This window comes from Melospiza georgiana, chromosome 3 (genome assembly GCF_028018845.1).
Source record: "Melospiza georgiana isolate bMelGeo1 chromosome 3, bMelGeo1.pri, whole genome shotgun sequence".
NCBI lineage: Eukaryota > Metazoa > Chordata > Aves > Passeriformes > Passerellidae > Melospiza > Melospiza georgiana.
Genome location: NC_080432.1, coordinates 4442065 through 4464398, shown reverse-complemented (window position 1 = coordinate 4464398; position 22334 = coordinate 4442065). Strand labels below are relative to the sequence as shown.

Here is a 22334-nt window from a genome sequence, read left to right as displayed (position 1 = left end):
AGGCCATCATTAAAACATGAGCAGACATAATTGCATCATAGAATTGGGCAGAATTACAGGCAGGTCTGGATATCCTTATCCTTAAGCACCAGGCTTTGTAATGTTTTCACCTGATATTCATTGCCTTTCTCTGTTCCTCTCCAACACCAGAATCAGAGATTTCAGCCTTGCCTCTCAGAACAATAAATTTGGTTTATAGGAGCTGGAGTGGGTTGCACTATAAGGCTGAGAATACCCAGAAGACTCTGTTACGAAACCACCATGTTTAATTTTAGGCTTATAAATCCTAATGAAAGTATGATAATGAAAGCAACTCCTTTCATAGGTGTGGAGCATACCAAAAATGAACTAATTTCAGTGTGAGCTCATTTAGCCTGGAAAATCAGGCAGCTAAATTTGACTTTCAGGAAATTTGAATGCTCTGCCATTAATCTTCCGTCTGTTAGGTCTGATTTAAATGTAAAATCAGATTTTCTCCCAAACTTGAAACTTACTTTCATCAGCAAAGGGAAATTATCCAACTTTCTTGAATTTTTCAAAGACTTTAACTTGCAGAGAAGTAAGGACCACCAAAATTAGAGCAAGGGGAATTACTGATAGAAATGTGAGATAAAGCAGAAGATAATATCTCTCGGCCTTTTTATGCTCATTACCTAAAGTGAGCCTAATAAAATACACCCTCATAGGAGTTTGGCAAGAAGGGCTGGTTAGAAATTTTCTATAAAATGATTTCTCTTAATAAGCTTCATGGGAAAATTAAAAGGCTCTGCATATCCCCATTTGTGGAGAAGAATCTATTCATCAGGAACTGAAAGTAGAGTTACTACAAGACTCTGCAGCACCATTTCACTAAAAAGAGTTGGCTTTTTAATAAGAGACATAAGGCAATGTTGGTGAGAGCTGCCATATTTAATGATTACTGGTAACTAGAAGGCTAAACTGTAAAGGAAATAGACCCCTTACTCACTCCAAAACATTCTTTTCCTATGAGCATTAGTTTTTTAAACCAGAAGTTTCAGATTCTGCTCTGGATAAAGTAGCAATATCTTGGTGCTTTTATGTAATCTGGATGTCTGAGCTTCTCATGTAGTCAATGAAGATCTAGGGCAAGACATAGCTGAGCTTTTTTAGATGCTATTAGGTATTCCATCCACCCACTGCTGCTTTAAAAGGGTCCTGGTCCCATCTAACCCTGTATTATTACCTGTTCACATAGATGTTAGCAGGTATTATTACCTGTTCCCATGACATAGATGTCTGGGTACCCCAGAACATCTCAAAGAGCAACCAAATCACATTTTTAAGATGGAGCCCCTAGTGTAGCCAGGAGAATGGTGCAGCTAACCATAAAGGAGACACATCCATTTAATGTGCTAATTCATTCTCCAGACTTCTGGGACTGTATTGAGAAAAGCCCCAGGGCTCAATTTATATGTGTAAACAATTTGAGATACACCAGGGTAACCTGCCCAGCACTAAAACATCTAGAAGCAGCCTGGACTTCAGTCTTATGTCATATCTATCAAATCTGTGCAGGTGTTCCAAATGTCACAGGACATATCAAATCACTGTAGACTCTTACAGACAGAAAACTACATTAAGTCCCCTTTGGTGGTAACAGGAGTTTGGCGCTGTTGATGTTTACACCTACAAGTTGGCACCTACACTTATGTACCTTAATATCAGATTTTGTCCCATTGTGGTATTTTCAACAGTCTTGTTCAGCATTTCAGAACATTAAAGTTTGTTCCTACCCCTCGAGATCATTTCTGAGACAATCCCTGTAAGTTTTGAAGGTAGTATTCCCACTTTACTTCTCAGGGTCTATTGAGCTGTCAAACAAACACAGTATCATTCCTTTTGTTCCCAAATTGAAAGTTTCAAAAATTTTAGGCCAGAAAGTTTCTTTTCAATTTAATCCTGTATTAAACTTACTGTTTTACTTGACCTTCTCAGCCTCTACAATGCCCTGAAAGCAGATTGTAGCCAGGTGGGAGTCGGTCTTTCTTCCCAGGTAACAGGCGATAGGACACAAGGAAACAACCTTGAGTTGAGCCAGGAGAGGTTGAGATTGGATATTAGGAAAAACTTAGCTGAAAGGGTGGTCAGGTATTGGAACAGGCTGCCCAGAGAAATGGTGAAAGTGTTCAATAATCCCTGAAAGTGTTCAATAATCAAGTGGAGGTGGCTTTTGGGGACATGGTTTAGTGATGGGCTTGGCAGTGCTGGGGGAATTGTTGGACCTGATGATCGTGGTGGTATTTCTCAACCGAAATGATTCTATGATTATATTATTTCAATCTACTGGAAATGAATGAATGAATGAATGAATGAATGAATGAATGAATGAATGAATGAATGAATGAATGAATGCAGATATTTCCAGGTTCTATAATACATACACCAGTTTTTTTATTTGCAATATCATAAAGATTTTTACATGTTTCGGTATAGTCATTTCCTGAAATCAGGACCCAGAAGATCACACAAGCAGTGTAAAAATAGTGCAATAACATAACTAGTAATGATACTTTTAATTTCCTTTTTCTTGCTCACTCTTTCTGCAAACTCCATCACATTTTAATTTCTCTGGACTTCTGAAGACCAGAAATTATTATAAAATGCAACACAAAATCATTAAATCACCTGACTCCTAAAGTGACTTGAAAAGGCTTAAAGTACTCATATATGCTACTGATGATCTAGTTTTTACAGCTATTAAAAACATGACTTACAATGATGATTTTTATATTTCTGGTATGCCAGGCATGCCTAAAAAGAAAATAAAATTAAACTGGGGTATGTTTACCTCTTTGCAATGCTAAATTATAAAGATCCAGATATTGATACCAGTTCAAACTTCAAGCATCCAAACTTTATGTGGTATTATTAATTGATGTCTGCAAAATATTGCTTGTAAATATTTAATTATAATTTTCCTTGCATTACTAACTGGGAATAAATATAAATTCCTGCTTTGAAAAGTGCCTGGAGACTGATGGATAAATGTTCTAAATGCTAGTTATTTGTATATAACCTTTTGGAGACCTTTTATAAAAGACTATGCCACTCCCAATCTGAACTGAAGACATATTTCCATATTGAGCACTCATTTTGGTTAGAATTTACATATTTTTTGTGTCTTCCCTAAGATACCAGCTTTCCTATCAAATAGGTTTCCCATGTCTAGCAGACAGAAAGGTGACCCCAAAAAATATCTTGAAGCCTTTTCCATGTGGTTTCTTTTGATACTTAAAACATCCTACCAATTGTCCATGTACTGTAAAACCTCTTTCCCCTTAGTCCCTATATTTTCACCTTTTTTCTAAAAAGCCTGGAAAGACTAAGAAGCCGAAGTGGAGAGGAAACAGGTCACTGGGGTGAAATATTCATATTTCTAACCCTCACATGGGTCTCTGCATCAGATCAGGATTTACTGATGTGGTGCCCAAGACAGCCAAAGAGTGACTGTAGGGACAAAATCTTAATAAGCAGGGAATAGGAAACAATTTTTTTTCCTTGGCAAAATCACTGTGATGTGGGCTTTCTTTTCCCTTCACTCAAATCAATATAAAGTATTGATTTCCCAAAAATGCCCACAAACTCAAAAATTAGCTTCTGTTCCTTTATCTTCTTTCTTCTCTGAGTGAGATTAAAATAACTGAAATCATTTTTGAAAATTTCAATGGCATTTCAATCTTTGAAATAATTTTTAATTTATGTTTCTAAATTAAAACTAAAAATCTGGATTATTAGGGCAGAGGTTTTTGTTTTCACATGCCACTAATGAAAATGAATCATTATAACCAGGAGAGCAACTTCGTTGCCCCATAATAACTTTAGTTTTTTTTGTCCTTTCATGATCATCTTACACTGCACATGTAATACTTAGGCAAATGGCACCAAAGACAATTGCCTAAAAAACAATTTCTAGTGGCAGGTCCCATATCCTGTGGTAGGTGGGACATCCTGCAGGTTTGCATGCAGCGCTGGGGTACCCAGTGCAGGAAAGATGTGGAGCTGTTGGAGTAAATCCAGACGAGTCCTTCAAGATGGTTAGAGGGCTGGAACAGTTCTTCTACAAGGACAGGCTGATTGGGATTGTTCAGCCTGGAGAAGAAAAGGCTCTGAGGAGGCCTTAGAGCCCTTCCAGTACCCTGACAAGCTCCATGATAGCTGGAGAGGGACTTTGGATGAGGGCATAGAGTGACAGGAAAAGGAGGAATGGCTTCCCACTGACTGAGGGCAGAGTTAGATGGGATATTGGGAAAAAATTCCTCACACTGAGGGTGGGGAGGCCCTGGCACAGGTTGCCCAGAGAAGCCGTGGCTGCCCCTGGCTCTCTGAGAGTGTCCAAGGCCAGGTTGGATGGGGCTGGGAGCAACCTAGGGTAGTGGAGGCTGTCCCTGCCCATGGCAGGGGGATGGAATGAGATGTTCTTTAAGGTCATTTCCAACCCAGATAATTCTGGGTCCTATGATCTTCACAGAAACGGTATCCAAGAGGTGGAAAACTTGTGGAAAACTTGCATATTTCTGGATCTACAGGTGGCAGCCAGGAAAAATGTCAATAAAAATTCTGTGTTTTTAAAATCCCCTATTTAAATGTTTAGATGAAAGATACAACAGGGCAAATCCATAACAGTAAATTCTACACTACCAGGGAAGCACAATTAGAACTGTGTTATTTTTGGCAATAATTGGTTAGGATTATTCATTAATTCAGCCTGGCTATACCAGCCCTATGTGAAACATTTTCTGTTCATTGCTTGGGCATGGGTATTGGCCAAGGGTATTGGCTGGTGTCTATTCCCAACAGGAACTTCAGATCTCACCCTGTTGGAGTGGTCCATGAGTGTAGCAGCAGGGATATGACCAAATCATGCCAATTGTGCTGAGGGTTGGAGATCCTTGGCTTTGCTGAATTTCCTAGTACAGATACAGTCATATCTTCATTTAGAATAACCAGGTCATGTTTAAGAGCTATAAAATCACAGAATCATTAAGAGTGGAAAAGATCTCCAAGATCATCAAGTCAACCAAGTATGATCCAGAATTTTGAATAAACCACACAGAATTCCTTTTATTTACTCAAGAAGGGGGAGCCAGACTTTATGACACTGGAAAATTAGCAATGCTGAAGAGCCAAGGGCATGGATTCTGTCTTGGCTTCTCTGAAGTAAACAGCCCTGTGTCAGTCTGCACTTGCTGAGAGTCTGTCCCGTGGTGTTTCAGAACTGAGGCTCCACCAAAAACAACCTTTGAAGCTGCATGCAGTCTGCTCTTTGGCTCTATTCCTTTCTTTTCTGTTTCTCCCACAGGTAATAAATAGTTTAGAGAGCAAATCTTGAATTTCAGTATAGCAAAATGAGCGCACTGTAAACTCCTCGGTGTTTGTGGGCGCATTGATATTTATGTGCGTGTGTGTATTTCTTTCCCTTTTTTTTTCCTTTTTTTTTTTTTTCTTCTTCTTCTGTCTCCTTCCCATTTGTAGTTTGATCACTCACGGTTTCGGAACTCCTGCAATATGTGCTGCCCTAAGCACTTTCCAAACTGTTCTCAGTGAAATGCTGAACTACTTGGAAAAGCACACATCGCACAAAAACGGAGGAGCGGCGGAATCCGGCCAAGGACACGCCAACTCGGAGAAAGCCCCCCTGCGGAAAACTTCAGAGGCTGCTGTGAAAGAGGGCAAAACAGAAAAGACAGACTAGCTACATCAAACAGAATCTATTTCGAGAGAGTTCTTGCTGCTGATATTTTTTTTAAATATATATATCATTGAGGGCAATTTATCTCCAGTGGACCAAATCCAGAGGAAAAGAAAAAAAAAAAAAGAAGGGGGGGAAAAAAGAAAAAAATAGTAAAAAAAGAAAATAAAAAGAAAATAAAAAAGAAAGATTAAAACAGAGAGAAAGAGAGAGCGTGAGAGAGGAAAGTATTCAACCCTAAGAACAGCAGTGTACAGTAATTGTGTGATGAAATTGTCACTTTTTTAAAATTTATGTTGCTCTAAACTGCTTTTTTGTGCACGTAGTATTTGATTGTTCTGAATGATACACTAACACTGTTTTTTATAAGCACTTCTGGACTTGGCTGAGGTGGCACATGAAATTTGAAGCACTTTCTTCTCCGGCAGCAGAGTTAGGGTCAGTGCATCAGTTGTGGGACACACAGTTCCAGCATCCTGACTTTGCTCTCATGCTGGATAGATTCAAAGAAAGGCTTCCTCTGGTCCATGGGAAATGCCTGATCTACTCACCATTGAAAAAACAACATGGAAATCTGGTAAAAAGGAATTCTTGGGTCATGGGACAAATGAACCATCCTGTACATGGGAATGCAAAATAAAGCTGCACTGGAATGAGGCCAGAATCTGTTGGGAATCTGTCCTGACCATTCAAGCAGCAGCCATGGTGTCTCTTGTGAAAAGAGCATGGCAGACTAAAAGGAAAACAAACCTTGTAGTCTCAGTAAGAGCCCTGATGCCTCTGTGAACTTCAGTTTAAATGACAGCATGGGCTTCTGTTCTCTGTTTTCTCAGCTCCTGGTACCACAGCACTCTGCCATACCTGGGTCTCTGTTCAACACAATCAGTGCAGGCAATTGGAGTCACCTTTTGTGTTGCCCTGATTTTATGATGCTTTCTTTTCTTCAACAGCTTGTTTCTGCAGCTTTATTGTCTTTATAAATCCAACTGAGGTGCAGAGGTCTAACAGAATCCACTCACTGGAAATAAAATAAAAACAAAACAACAAATAAGACAGATTGGCTTAGTCCACAACAGCTGAGTGGTAATAACCTTGCTAATGTACTTTTGAAATATTACTTTACCACTTACCACACATCCTCATGCTGAAAACATGGGAGGTATAGTTTGAGCTCAAGACTCTGAGTCTAGGGACTTTTTCCAGTCACATTCTAACTCCTTCGATGAGACTTCATTCCATTCTTTTTATTGTTTCTCTAACATCACCTTATTGAGAAAGTTAGGAAGGAATGGGCTTGGTGTTGTCCATCTAAACTCTACTTGAGATCAGCAGAACCAGACCTTTTCTTCCAAGGGACAATTCGGTTCTTTCTGTGATAGGAAAAACTATAGCTGTCCATGTGTAAATGTTTAGAGCCATTTGAGAAGTTTTAGGTATCTAAGACAGGGTTTTGACAGTTATAACATGAAACCTTTGGAGAACTGGACTCACTTGGAGGAAGAGCTGGAGGATCCCAGAGACAGCAGTAGATAACTGTGGGTGACAAAATCTCTCACCCACGTTTTCAATTTCTAGAAGTTGTTTGCATGGATTATACCTTGGATGATCAGTTTAGACTAAACCTAGGGACTGTGGCAAATACCTGCAGTGTTAGAGCCAGGTGCAAGGAATTAAATTGAATTAACAGTGTCACCCTCACCTTTCAAATTATGGAAGGCAATAGAGTGATGATGGCATGATGCTGCTCCTCTCAAGGTCAGTAAGGACATTGCCATCACCATGAGAAAACACTCTAGAAAGTAAGGAGTCCCTGATTGTTTATTTAAAGAAATCTGGAAAAAAAAATCCTATGCTTTTGCCCAGAGTTGTCCTTGCTCAGGGGAGGTGTATAAATCGGATACCTGCTTTAGTGCTATCCAGTCACCCTCCTGCATTGAGGGAAACAGGTGTATCTCCATGGGACTCCATCTCCTTAATACACCAAGATCAGATAAGTGCCCCAAAAAATTTAATTTTATTAAATTAATTTAATTAATATGTACCGGCACTTCTGGAGAAATGATAAAGTCAAATGAACAGTCCTCAGAGATGTCTTCAGCAGAAACATTGATGAACTGTCCTAGAACAATAAATACTTGAGTGTGAAAGTAGGTAACCGTGATTAAAAGTGAAAAGGAAACTCATTCTGCTTTTTCTATTGCCCAAACTGAGGGAGAGGAACGGGAAAAATCAAAAGTTTGACTGTGTCAGATATGCAGCTTTGCCACACCTGTAAAATATGTGCTGTAAAGCAATTTAATTTGAACCTCTATTTCAAGATGTGGATAAATTTAAATTAGTTTTTGTTTGGGAAGAAAAATATAAGGAAAATATTTTTAAGATCCTTTTCAGTTTTTTCCACTAAAATATCAACTTTTTGGAGAAGGAGGAATAAATGATTGGGCATATAAATCTAAAACTCTTGTTAAAGCAACATTTTATTACCATCAAATTAAAGTGCTTAACATAGCAAATAATATGTATACAGCCTTATATGAAATATTTGCCTAATCAGGATCATGGTCCAAGATCCCAACAATAATTTATTTCAAGACTTGTGTCTCTCACTGTTACATAATCACTATGAGTGTCTGCTTCTCAGGCAACAGATTATTTTTGGCCTGGATTACCCTTTCATCTATTACTATTAATAAATCTGAGCACACTTCAAGCCCCAGAACTTCCAGTTTTTGGCTTAATGACCCCTGTATATTTTTGTTAATTGCCCATATAGATCTGATTCTACCTGGTTGAACTGTGATATGCTCTTACCATTAAGAAGTTGTTTCTATTTCCATGTCAAATGTTCTGTTTTTTTCTCTTAGTACTTTAGCACATTTTAAAAGCAAATTTCTTTTTAAAATGTGGCTACAAATTTGCTGACCTTGGCAGGCTCTCTAATTTATATTTTTAATTGCACTTAATAATTTTATTGAGTGAACAATAATTATCACTGCCTTTTCTGCTGAACTAGCTATCTGAGCAGTTTGGTGTCAAAATACCTTTAGTTTTTGGCACTGGAACTTTCAGTGAGGTTTTAAGTAATGAATTCACTGATGCTCCTGTTAAAACCTCAGCCTAGGTTCCCACTCACATTCCTGTGGTGTCCATGTTCCCATGTTGTACGTTTGGGGATTTTATTATTTTCTGAGTCTTTGTCTGTGTGGAAACATTGCCATCTCAAAGCACATTCATGACATAGGTAAACCTGAAGGAAGTTCATGATTTGAAGTTAGTGGGTGCTCTCTGGTGTCAGATTGATACTTGTACCTCTTTGACTTGGAAATTTATCTGATCAGAAAAAAGGAAAAAAAATATCATCCTGTAAGAGATTATGGAAGTGTTTATCCAATGTCAAAACCATCAAAGGAGTAGAGAAAAGTCTCCAAAGTTTCATGGCCAAGAAAATGAGTCATTATGATTGTTGGACCCCAAAAATTGATTCATAACCCAAGTGCTGTTTGAGTAGTTGGATCCTTCTGTGCTTCAACCCATTGCTCAGCTCTGTATGAGTTACACCTTTCCCACCACCAATCTCAAAACATTTTAAGTAGGCCCCTGAACTTACTCCTTATCCTAAGTCCTGGCACATTTGACTCACAAAGAGCAGCTTCTGACTCTTGGCTTTATTCGCAAATCACTCATGGAGCAAACACACTGACTAACTACAAACTTACTTTTCTAGAGCAAGGTTACTCACTGTAAGTACAAGCAGCTCTTGTGCTGACTAAGCTTAGCAGGTGAGTCTGGCAGAGTAGGAGCAACTTTCTCACCTCTACCCTGAGATTTGGTTCTCTGTTCACACAGCCCTCATTCAGCACCATTACACGACAGAGAGGTAATGTAGTAGAGTTTTTTCAGATGATGAGACCTGGAACAGAGCTCATGTGGCCTGTTAACAGGCAAGCAGTGATGACTCTGCCACCCACAACTGAAGACTGTCAAGAATTTTGTCCTTTGTGCTGCCATCTCTAACCCTAACTCCTTCTAGGTGTCATTCTGTTGCCTTGGAGAACTGGCAGAAGGGGTGAATTTTAGACCTTTCATTTGCTTCCTTTTTAGAGATAAACGCCAACATTTGTTGGGAAAAGACTTCAGCTCTCCAAATCAACATGGAATCTGCTCTTTGAAGTTTCTCTTTGACTTTTCCTAAAACCAGAAAAATCTGCTAAAAGGCAGGCACAATGTATAGTCCTTCCAAATCCTGGACCTCTGTGTAAATATTTCCCCAGTTCATCTCCTCCTTTGGACGTGACTCAGTGGCACAGGCGCAGCTCACAATTTTGCAGCCAGGCTCAAGAAGGGCTGTTTATTGTCCTAAGAGCCAGTTTTAACTTTACAATCTCTAACTGCTATTTTTTGTTTGTTTGTTTGTTTGTTTCCTAATACCAACAAGCAATTTTGGTCTTAGATGTCTTAGGGATCCAAAAGGGCTGCTGGTAAATTCCAAGGTCATTTGACTTTCATTTATCCTTTGGGGAAATAGTTCTGCTGCTCTGATTCTTTATTTCTAAGGACAAGAAGAAACAGCATTTGTAGAAGACACAAGCCTGCAACACAAGGAAGAATCAATAAATTATACAGGAACTGTATTTATAAAAGTATCCTTTGCCTCTGCCCTCATTACAGGTTTAACAAGAATTCACATACAGCTGTGTGGGGAATGAGGGAGGAAGATAAAGTCATTTTCCTTTGCCAGGTGAAGGTCATTTGGAAAGATCTGATCTTTTTATTGCTATTCTTTACTTTTCTTTACTTTGTACAATTAATTCTGTTCTGTACAGCAGCTGTTGTGATTGTATTAAAATGTGAGTGCGCACTTGGTCACCAACAAACAATGTCCTCTTTATTGCTTTGAAGTTTTGGTTTGTTTTTTTTCCTTCCATTTAATTTAATTTATAATTCAGTGGTGAAAAACATAATCTTTTATATTTCTATTTCCTATACAAGCTACCTGTTTTACATGAGTCTATGAAGATAATGACCACATTTGATCAAACATTTCACGGCAATAAAATCTATGTTGATTTAACCCTGATCTGTCTGGTGCTTCAAAATAATTTCCATCTCTGAAAAAAGATTGTCAAACTTGACCAGGAGCCAGATCTATGATGTTAAAAGACATAGAATTTTCATTAAACAGGTAAGACATAGAAAGCAGAGAAACTATAAAAATATTATTCTGAAATTACAGCGAGGAAATCTGTTTATACAGAGATTAAAGTTTGGATTTATTGCACCTAAATGTGACTATGTTAAATAGTTATTTGGTCTAGAATCTGCTACCCAGATTTAATGTTTTTATGTAAAGAGGAAGATCTAATGCAAGGCAATTCATACTGTCCTAAAGCAGGAATCCAAAGTGGTTAGGATGATTTATATTAGATAAGTGGTGGGTTAGATTAGGAAAAGTAGCAGGAATCCTCATGTCTGTTCACTCATAATGGATGCACCCTGGAAAACTTGCTAACCCTTGATATTTAATATTTAGAGGCCCTCAGATGTGCTTTTCCCATAACTGTGGGAAAGGTTGTAACAATGCTGGCAATCAAATCCTCATCCCTACAGCCTCCAACTAATTATTTACTCTCCTCCCTGAAAATTTACAGCAGTTCATTTCCAAGTGCTACTTCAGCCAAGGTTCTGGGCTAAATGCCAGTGCTCCCACTTGAGATCTTGATTCCAATATTGTGGCACAAGGTTTGACTCTTTCCAGGCAGAAACAACAGTCATTAAAAAATCTTTAGATTTAAAAAATATCCTCTTCCAGGTATGACTTAAAGCAACTCTAGCTCAGAGGTTTAGCCAAGATATCCAAGAACAAATGGATCTAAACATTTTCACTAAAAATTAAAAAAACCAAAAATGATGTGGTTTTAACAGCAATTTTATAGACATATATATTCAAAACTTTGGGAGCCTGATGACAATCCTTCATTTTGTGTTGTTTCAGAATTGAGCAATCCTAGACAAGTCACCAAGGGCAAAGCTGTAGTGAGAAAAACTTCAGAAGAGTTTCAGGTAGAAAAGGAAATGCATTGGGAGGAAGTTCCCACATATTTAAACTTATTTTAATCCAACTATCACCTCTGTTCCCTAACAAATGAACTCTCAATAATTAATATTATCCCTGTAATCTTCTAGGAAATATAATTCCTCAGGTGTTGCAGTGAATATTTCTAACCAATTCTGTCTGTGTGCTCTTCTCCAAAATCAGAGGAAATGCAACTGTGACAAATTCATCAGTATTTTAAACACAGTCACAAGAGAGGCTGCCTTTCCTATCTCTCTTCACTTTGGTGTGTTAATTTTTCCACTCAATTCATTAAAACAAAAAGTAAACAATTCCACTGAGATTTGCAGGGGTGCAGTGCCAAACACAAGTCAGTGTGCAAAAGTAGCCTCTAAGTTGTAGATAGTGAACCATACAAGAAGATGAAAAGGAAAAAAATTAATAGAAAAAAAATTAATCTCTGTCAGATTTTATATGCAAACTGCATACAGAGAGCTTGGGCAAATGTGCATTCAGAGTAAGTGACCAGGCAAAAAAATTGATAAAATCTGTAAAAAACTGAGTGTCCTGAACTCCAGGAATTAGCAGAGTTATTCAAGTATGTATGGTAATATTATCCTTTATTTCAACAGCAGAGCTCCCACTTGTTATAAAAGCTGTGTATTTATATTTTGCTAGAAAGTGCAGTTTAGTTTCTAGGCAGGGACGAAAAGCCTAATCTAACAAAATCTAACCTCTTAACTCCTGTTCAGGTTCACCTTCCCATAAAAGAACATGAATAAGAAATTAATGGGAAATTCAAGCCTTAATGGAAAGGGCATTTTGCTCTGGGCAGAGTTTATGTTGTGGAGTTTTATAATGGAAAGATATTTGAATTAGTGATATATAAATGCATCTCCTGGAGCAACTCAAAATATCAAGATTTGGAGGCTGGCCCTGTCTACCCTGTCTGACTACCACTGCTCCTCTAGAGGGATCAGGGCCTTATTTGACCTGTATCTGTCAACCCCTTTTGTATACTTTGGATTCTCAAGGAAACCTTGGTGAAGTTTTTCCTTTCCTCAAGGAAATGCTGGTGAGCATCATCTCCCAGCAAGAAAAAACATACATTGCATTTGTCTGTCTACATGCACAGTAGTAATATTTTAATTCAGAGGCTCCCACCTTAATCTCCATCTTAATCTGGAGAAAAGGAAGCTGAAGGAAGACCTATTGTTCTCTGCAACTCCCTGAAATAAGGCAGTAGTCAGGGGGCTGTCAGTCTCTTCTCCCAGGTAACAAGTGACAGGAAGAGGGGAAATGGCTTCCAGCCACACCCGGGGAGATTTAGATTAGATATGTAGAGAACTTTCATCATGGAAAGTGTTGTAAAGCATTGGAACAGGCTGCCCAGGGACACGGGGAAAATAACATGTGGAAGTGTCACTTGAGGACGTGGTTTAGAGGTGAACATGGTTGGACTTGATGGTCGTAAATATTTTTTCCAACCATTCTGTGATTCTGCCATCTAAAGTCTTAGACTGGGCATGTGATGGCAGGAAGATGATCTCATTACTGCTATGACCCAGAGCTATCTATTTTTCACATGTGGGGGTTTTTTTCTTATTAATTAATGCATTTAACACAAATATTAATGAATCACTCTGGGCCATCATTATGGTCAGATAAATTAAGGTGTTATCAAAGCACTGAATCTTTGCCAATTAACACATGCAGTGTGAAGCCAGTAATAAAACTGCACAGAAAATTAGGAATGACCAGTAGAGAGCACTTTAGTGGAACTGGATGCTCTGTGAATAAACTGCTGGAAGTTTGCCAAGATTTTATTTCCTTATTTGTCAAATTTGGATCTGAGAAATAAGTGGGAAAACTTTCCCTGAAAATTGCCTATGATGTGAAAATAAAAAGGAAAGATGAGCAGACATATAAAAATATTCCACAATGAGCTATAAACAGGTGTATGAGGAAAACAGCTTAAAAATTATTATTTTTATTCACATTAAAATATATGTTTCTCCCTCTTTATTCTTTCAATTAAACCAGAAACCAGAGATCCTCTGTGGCAAAACCACTTTTGAAAACTGCATTGGGAGTGTATGCTTATGGTGACACCAACTGTTTTGAGTAAAAAATAAAAAACTTTGATGCCTGATTAACAAGCCAAGTGTACTGTGGCAGCAGAAGAAGCTTTTGTGGACCCACTCTTGTAACAAAATGAATTGAGAGGTACCACTGGTCTTTGCCTACTTTTCATTGTTACCATACAATTATTTTTTAACTCCACTTAATCTGCCTCTCAGAACTCCTAAACAAAAGCACAGGTTTGCCCAGATCTCCAATTTTAGACATAGAAGTCAGGTACAAATTTGGACAGGTTGGTTAGAACAACTCCTTTGACTCTAGGGGAAGCTTAGCTTGATTAAACACCTAAATTTATGTAGAATGGGGAAACCCCTGCACTAAACTTACCTTCAGTTAAAACTAAATGAGAGGAGCTTCTCATCACCGCTAGTTCAGCTCAGGACTGAAATTGGTGCTATTGAAGAAAGAGTTTCAGCAACTTTATCTCTTGTCCATCCTGCCCTCCAGTTTTCCAGGTTCAATTCATCCACCAGACTGGACAGCGTTTCCAGTCACAGTTTGCTGGTGCTGCAGCCTCTGCTCCAGATTCTGCACTGTTATTAACCTGCTGAGTTGACTCAAGTTTGTTGTCTTGAGGAAAAAAAAAGAATCAGAGCACCCCAAAAATGGCTACTGCATAAGCAAGCAAGAATGAGAATAGGAAGAATATTCCTCATGTAAATCAACAGGGTCACAGAAACACTGCACCAGTGGGAAACCAAGGAGTCACAGATAAAGTTTTGAATAATTTGGTTTATTAGTTGATGGGGTTTTTTGCAGTTTTGTTTTTTATTCATTGGTGTTTCTAAACAGATTGGTCTCTTGTCCTGAGGCCAGCTGTCACGGCCTGGCCACACCTCTACAATTAAACTTCAGCTGGAAACCAGACAGGGAATCCATCCTTAGACTGCTGTAAAGGTGTTTGCACCACATAACCAAGGATGTAAGGATGTGATAAGTTCCCTGATATATGATGTGTTCTGCAAGACACACAGGCAACAGGATGATCTATCCAGCCATTCCAGCTATTTCAAATAGCAAAATCAGTATTTGGGGCAGTTAATATATTTCAGTCTTTATTTATAAGTACAGTTCATCTCTGTGCACTTTTTTTTGTTGTTGTTAATTGCCTGCCAAAACTTAAGCTGCATCTTGTTCATTACTCATTCAATTATAATAGAAGATGGATTTTGACTTTTCAGTTTCAGCTGCTGTTAGTAACTTCTGGGTAGAATTTCTCAGGAGTCTGTAACCTCAGCTTTCATAAGCAGCTTCTTGCCTCTTAGCTGCTTCTTTTGAGTAGCTGATTATGTTTCACTACATAAAATGTTCCTGTCAGTCACTTCTGACATGCAGATCTCTGAACTTTGTGCAAAGTGCAGTAAAGACAGCCTGCCCTCAGGAAGGGCATTAAAAACATTCCCTAAAATATCTGCACCTAATTCAGATCAGACAAACGTGCCACAGCCACTATCAACAATGACAATGTAGGGAGAGAGCCCAAGATGAAGCCAAAGCCAGAAGAAGTCAATCACAAATTAGCTTTTGGAGTCAGGTACATTTTTCATTTCATAATGCTGAAGCAAGTGTTACAGAATTATGGTGTGGCTCTCCCGCAGCTCCTGTGTCATATCTGTCAGCCCCATATTTCAGGGAGTCTTGTCAGGATCAGAGGAAACGTCAGTGAGGCGAACATTCCCAGCCTCCAACTAAGAGGCTGAATCAGCTGTAGCTGCTGAATGACCCCTGGATCAAAGTAAAAGTCTCACCTTGTAGACAAAATAAACAGTTATATTATTCAAATTTTAATAATGTGTGTCAATGAAGATTATCTGTGATAATAATAATAATAATAATAATAATAATAATAATAATAATAATAATAATAATAATAATGGCAGTCTGTTTATATCCCAAAATGCTAAAGCTTTCTTGTAATGTTAGTGGTACTCCAATAATTCTTAGGATAACAAACAAAAGTCTGATCCACTGAATAATATTTAATGATTAGATAAAGTGTGTCTATTATTCACCATGGGGAACAATGTCCTCTAAATATCAGTTCAAACAGAACCACCTAGTTTCCTCTTTTCACCTAGTTACACAATACCCCTAAAGAGTGATAATTCCTTTTATTTTCCGATATCACACTATATCCTTGATTTCTGATACTCAAGTACCTTGGGGCTATCTTAATGACCCTGTTCAGCCTTTACTTGAGTCAATAAAAAAATCCCCATGGACTTCAATAGGGCCAGAATTAATTCCAGACAGCTCTGTTTATTGGCAATATTTTTTCCCACTTATTCTATGAGACTTTTTGTATTCGTCCCAAAAGCATTTCAGCATGGCTGCTCCCCTTCAAATGAAGTGGCTGCATCCGCACTTCACAAGAGGAAAGGTCTCTGATATGTGCTACCCCTTTTCCCTGATGCTTGGGAGACTGCTAGTTAATCCAAGCCAAAACTTTTCCAGGAGCTCTTCTAACCTTGGGAGAGTGTGTGAGATCACTAGAGATGGCAGAGCAATGCTCAAGCTGTTTGCTGTTTAATTATTCCTTCGTAACTCCCCAAAATTCTCATTCTCAAAAATAACAATGACAACACAGCTGGAATCTCTCTAGCCCCTGAACTCCATGTGGCTGCTCCCAAACATCTCCTGTCCCACCAAAAACCTGTCCTACAACCACAGTGTGTGTCCTCTACACAGCTGAACTCAGCCTGCTCCTGGGAGGAATACACACAACCCATATATAAATACTGGTCTGATTTCAATGTGTATTTTCTGTATATATTTAGAGGTCTGTGTTATCCACACAAGGATATTGTTCCCTGCATTCCAGTTTATTCCCTTTTATTATTCCAGTTTCTGCTCTGCAGAGAATCTGTCAGATCATTAGGAGCAATTGTTCTAATTTCATCCCCATGCTGAGGGGGCAAGGTGGCACAAGGAGTGGAAATGTTTTGGTTTCTTTCAGGTGAGTTTTGGTTTTCTTACATCTAATACATGAGGGTTTTTTTCCTATACTCCATCTGAAATCATGGAAAGCCACTATTTCCAGGTTGGTGAAATTACAAGAATGAGAAAAAAGGGAGAGGGAGGATTTTAATAGCAGGGATCAGTCCAGTGCAATAATCAAACCAGAGCAGCAGGCCCTGTAACCTCTCACAACAATTATTAACTTGTGCCTTGAAAAAATTAAACAAATTGTATGGATAAAAAAAGGGAATAATTTCATCTGTGGTTACACAATATCTTACAATATGACAGCTTGGGGAGCTTTCAAAGAAATGATCAGCTGTCTGGAAAATAAATATTTATTTTTTTATAACTTGGTGAAACACAGTAGCTAATTTGTGGCTAAAATTTTCAAAATATGAACAGTAAAATTGACATAATTAGATACTTAACAGTCTGGCATCAGTTTTGTTCCCACTAATGAATTATCTGTCTGAGGACTCAATTAATAAAAAAATTAAAGGATGATAATGTAATTAACACTAATCAATATTGGTTTACAGAAAATAAATGTTGTCAAATAAACTTGTTTTTCTTCCTTTTAATGAGATGACAAATTTGATCAAGTTCTAGAGCACATTTAACTAGCCACCAAAAGGATCTGACTACAAATATAACAATCCATCAAAATGCTAAATGCCATAAATGCATATAAATCTATCTATTTGATCCAGAAATGGATGAAAAAGATAAAATAATGATTAAATATGAAAATTCCTAAGAGAGTTTCAGGTTTCAGTTCCTGCTCTGGCAATATTTTATATGTTCATTGATGAGAATAAATAATATCATTGATGACAATGTTTGTAATTTGACTGAGAGCTTGCAGAAAAACTGATTAAGGGGAAAAAATGTACCATGATATGGATTATTCAACAAGCTGGATGTCAGTAATCAAGTCATTAAAAGATGAAAATGGAATCTTAGAAGAAAATCTTGGAAGAAAATACACTGTCACAGGTATGAAGCAGCAGCACATGGAATATGAAGCTCATTTCTGACACATCCCTTTCATAAAGCTGTTGGTGAGATGAATAAAGTGATGTGGCATCCCTGGTGTCACTAAAGCATTGTCTGAATCTTTACAGAAAATACCTGAGCTCCTGGTGGACACCCAGCTGGGTATGAGCCAGCAATGTGTCCTTCACTCCCAGGTGGAAAAGGAATGTCCTGGGCTGCACTGGAGGTGCTAGAGGCAGCTGGGAGGGGATCATTCTCCTCTACCCAGCTCTGGTGAGCTCTCAGCTGTGTCCAGTTCAAGGCTTCTCGGTGCCAGAGGGACAAGGAACAAACTGCAGAGTGTCCAACAAAGGACCCCTGAGGTGATTCATATTCTGGAGCATCTCTCATGGGGAAAGGCTGAGAAAGCTGTGACAGGTTAGCCTTGAGAAGAGAAGGCTCAAGGGGGATTTTATCCATCCCTAAATCCCTGAAGGGAGAGTACAAAGCCAGGCTCCTCTCAGTGATGTCCAGTTAAAGGACCAGAGGTCAAGTGTATCCAGGGTGGCCCTGCTTGAGCAGGGGGGATGAACCATGCTGGCCTCCAGACATCCCTTCCAACTTCAGTCATTCTGTGATCCTGTGAAGTATAACAGAATCTACATAATCTGTGTAATGAAAGGCATAACAAGCCTAATTTATTCATCTTAACAGCAAGGTGATACAGGGAACTAACTGCAAGAGTTAACAGATACATCCTATCAAAAGATTTTACTGTTCAAGGATTCCCTTTCCATAAAACCCTGAATTGAAAACAGACATATTTTTATCAGATGTAGCAATTAAGAAAGATATAATGTATTAAATGAGGCAAAGACTTTATGTCCATGGCCTTAAAACCAAGACATTGTTATTATTGGTGCTTCTGCAGGAACACTGTGGCTCATCCAACAGTTGTTCCATGCAGATTTTCTGGCCCATGTTCTGCATGAGTTACATTAACTGAGCAATTGCAGCTTTTGTTTCCACCAAGCTGTGATCCTCCCACGTTCCTGGTCTATCTTGTGGCTATTTTCATGACTTGCACAAAATAGATTTGCTGCTCTACTTTAGACTAATTCCACATTCAGAGGATACACAAATGGAATCCCCTAGGGAATGAGAGAAGCTGACCAAACAGCAGCACCCTTCATTTGCACAAGAGATCCTACATGGCATAAGGAATGCTGACATCATCTCGGGTTTCCGAGGTATTAGAAACTCTCTTTTTTCCAGCCCCTTGACTGAAGAAGAAGTCGAGAGTCGTTGGTTCTGGTTTTCAAGGTTGTTTATTTTTTCTCATCTATTACATTCTTTTTCAGACCTGCTGAGGTCTGTCTGGCAGGTCAGTTTGTGGCACACTGACTGCCCTTGGGGTGCTGTTATCTTTTTATACTAAAAACTACATGTACTTTATTTACAATAATCTTCCAATACCTATCACCTATGTTAGGCAGTCTGTCTCTAATCTAAACCAATGCAGAAGTGCCACCATCACCCAGAAGATGGAGGCTAAAAAGAAGGCAAGAAGAACAAGAAGAACAGGATGTGCCCAGATTCCTCCATCTTGGCTCTTGAACCCCCATTCTAAATCCCCCAAAATTCTACTTTTTCACCCTGTGACAAATTAACTATTATTCTACTCAAACTCTTGTGGCTTGTAAATCTTCACACAAAGTTGGTAATTTTTTCCATGGGCTAAAATCAAAGGCACAAATGTCTTTGACTCAGTGCCAAGGTCTCTGAGCCCCTTGCCAGGGTCTCGAGTCCTCCAAGGCAGCCAGAGGAATATCCTGGGTTCCAAGAACCTCATAGGAAACTTTTGCTGGATGTTGTTCTTGGTGCTGCAACATTGATCCCTTTTGTTTTTGTCAGGTGTCTTCCTGATGTTCCTGCCTCTGGGATGTGATCAGGTTGGTTCTGATTAATTGTCTTCAAAGCCAGGCTGGACAGGGCTTGGAGCAACCTGCAGTGGTGGAAGGTGCTCCTGCCCATGGAAGGGGGTTGGAATGAGATGGGTTTTAACGTCTCTCCCAGTCCAAACTATTCTGGGGTTCTATCATTCTATAAATCATGATTAGCAACAAACAAGGTAAATCAAAGTGGAGTTTCAGTAAAGAAATTGGTGTGGACAAGGTCATGCTCTCAGGATCAATCCAATTAGGGCTGGGAAAGGGAAGCATCCTCCTAAATTCCAGTTCCCCTCTCCACTACACTAATTAAGGTCCCTTCATTTACACCCCATATGCTTTTAAGAGTATTTCTGGTTTGTGTTTTCACTGAAGTTTTACAGATTAATCATCTTATAATCAACACTAGTTACAAGAGAGGTTTTATTAAAAAGCAAAGACTGAAACAAGGTTGGTCATTCAGAGAACTCTGATACTGCACTTGTGATTCCATCATAAGAGAAAACTCAGGGTAAAGCCCCTGTAAAAAAAGTAGACCCTCAAAAAAATTAGTGCTTACCTTTTCAGTGAAAAAACTGACCACGATGAACATTAATAACAAAGAACAATGTTGTCAAAATGGAACAGCAATTCGGAGAGTTATTTTTTAAGGAGCATTGTCATTACATCTTTAGGAAAGTATTCTGAAATGCCCTAAACAAATCTGTTTATCAAAGTGCAGATTTTCATATTTTTTGAATTGTACTCTTCAGGTAGCAAAATCAAATCATTAAATGTTCATTTCAAAACTCAGAGTGGGAAAAATGCTAAAATTTGAATTTTCAAATTTCTCATTTTGGTAGCGGAGAACAAAATGTTTAATTTCAGAACTGTTAAAAATTATTCATTTACACTTGCTCATTCTTATGCCTGTTAGGCAGGAAACATTGACTTTTATTGTGCTTCTGCATTTATAATATGAAAGGAATGATATACAATTACCTTAGGAATACAACTCTAAATTGCATTTCTATATTAATATTAATATCATGTTCTATAACTAGAATGAATATTTCATGGAAAGCGGTGAGGATGCAGTTAACCTAAACCAAACAAGTTTGTGCCTAATTTTTAGGTTCTATCTGAATTATTTGCTGTGACTTAACTAGCACAGAGTAGTTTATTTCCATATTAATAAAGTTTAAGTGACTGAATGGACTCTAAATCAAAGTGATCCTATTGATTCAGACTCCTGGGAACAGTGCCTGGTCTTTCCTGCCCCTCAAACTGTGCTTGGAAGCTGCCTGAAATTTCTGATATGAGCCAAAACCATGCCAGGATCCTGAGGAATAGGAAAATTGAGTAATCAGAAATGTTGGGAAGGGGAGGGAAGGGAAGGGAAGGGAAGGGAAGGGAAGGGAAGGGAAGGGAAGGGAAGGGAAGGGAAGGGAAGGGAAGGGAAGGGAAGGGAAGGGAAGGGAAGGGAAGGGAAGGGAAGGGAAGGGAAGGGAAGGGAAGGGAAGGGAAGGGAAGGGAAGGGAAGGGAAGGGAAGGGAAGGGAAGGGAAGGGAAGGGAAGGGAAGGGAAGGGAAGGGAAGGGAAGGGAAGGGAAGGGAAGGGAAGGGAAGGGAAGGGAAGGGAAGGGAAGGGAAGGGAAGGGAAGGGAAGGGAAGGGAAGGGAAGGGAAGGGAAGGGAAGGGAAGGGAAGGGAAGGGAAGGGAAGGGAAGGGAAGGGAAGGGAAGGGAAGGGACCTAAACCCCCTCTAATACTTGGGCTAAACTCCCTGAAAGCCACAATACAGTGTATGAACAAACTGAAGGGAGAATCCAGGGAATGGAGTAACTCCAGATCCATTATGAGCAATTTTAGGAGCCTGAAATGCATTTCCCCTATAGATGCAGTTTGCTGACTTTGCTGTCTTCTTTCATGTACCCAGAATTTTTTCTCTCCCTAAAGCATTGCCTGTGGTCATATTTTCCGAGCGCCTACTGCAAGAAAGCAAGTTAAGAGAGTGAAGAAATTAAAAAGCAAGGGGGCTGGGAGTGATACTTGAGGAAAAAAGTTATATTCTCAAAACAGATAATGGGCCATGTCTTAATTTTTCTTCTCTCCCTTTAAAACTAATTAACTCTCTTCTGACATGAAAATTAAATATAGCATTTGCTCTGTTGCTTGCATCCTAAAATGGAAAAAGTGTATTTCCTCACATGAATATAATTTAAAGATTGGGGTTTTTTTGCTAAATTATATACAAATACTTTTTAGCCACACAAATATAGCTGAACTAAATTAAACTAATAAAACTGGAATCTCCTGACTTCCTGACATTTTAAATATTCACTAAAACTAAGACCTCCCTTTAACGGGTGCAGTTTGCCCAGTCTTGATTTTTTGGCTCTATTTAGGTATAGGAGGGTTGTTTGGGAATGGAAAAAATAGAGACATAAAAAGGATATGTTTTATTTAGATACTCAAGCTAATTTCAGTGATGGTCCATATCCCATGAAAGATAACCTGTTATGACTGATTTCAAATTTTCAAGGAAACAAGTTCAGCAACTTTTCA

At 38.7% G+C, this 22334-nt stretch overlaps 1 protein-coding gene across 4 annotated transcripts in view; it reads left to right on the top strand.

The window, feature by feature from the left end:
* TFAP2D (transcription factor AP-2 delta) overlaps positions 1–5809 on the top strand; it is a 49138-nt gene extending 43329 nt beyond the window's left edge. For all 4 annotated transcript variants that reach the window (XM_058020785.1, XM_058020786.1, XM_058020788.1 and 1 more), the window contains one exon: positions 5494–5809. In XM_058020785.1, the coding sequence (XP_057876768.1) occupies positions 5494–5713 (220 nt within the window). In that variant the 3' untranslated portion in view covers positions 5714–5809. The remainder of the gene's footprint in view (positions 1–5493) is intronic.
* Positions 5810–22334: the final 16525 nt, after the last annotated feature.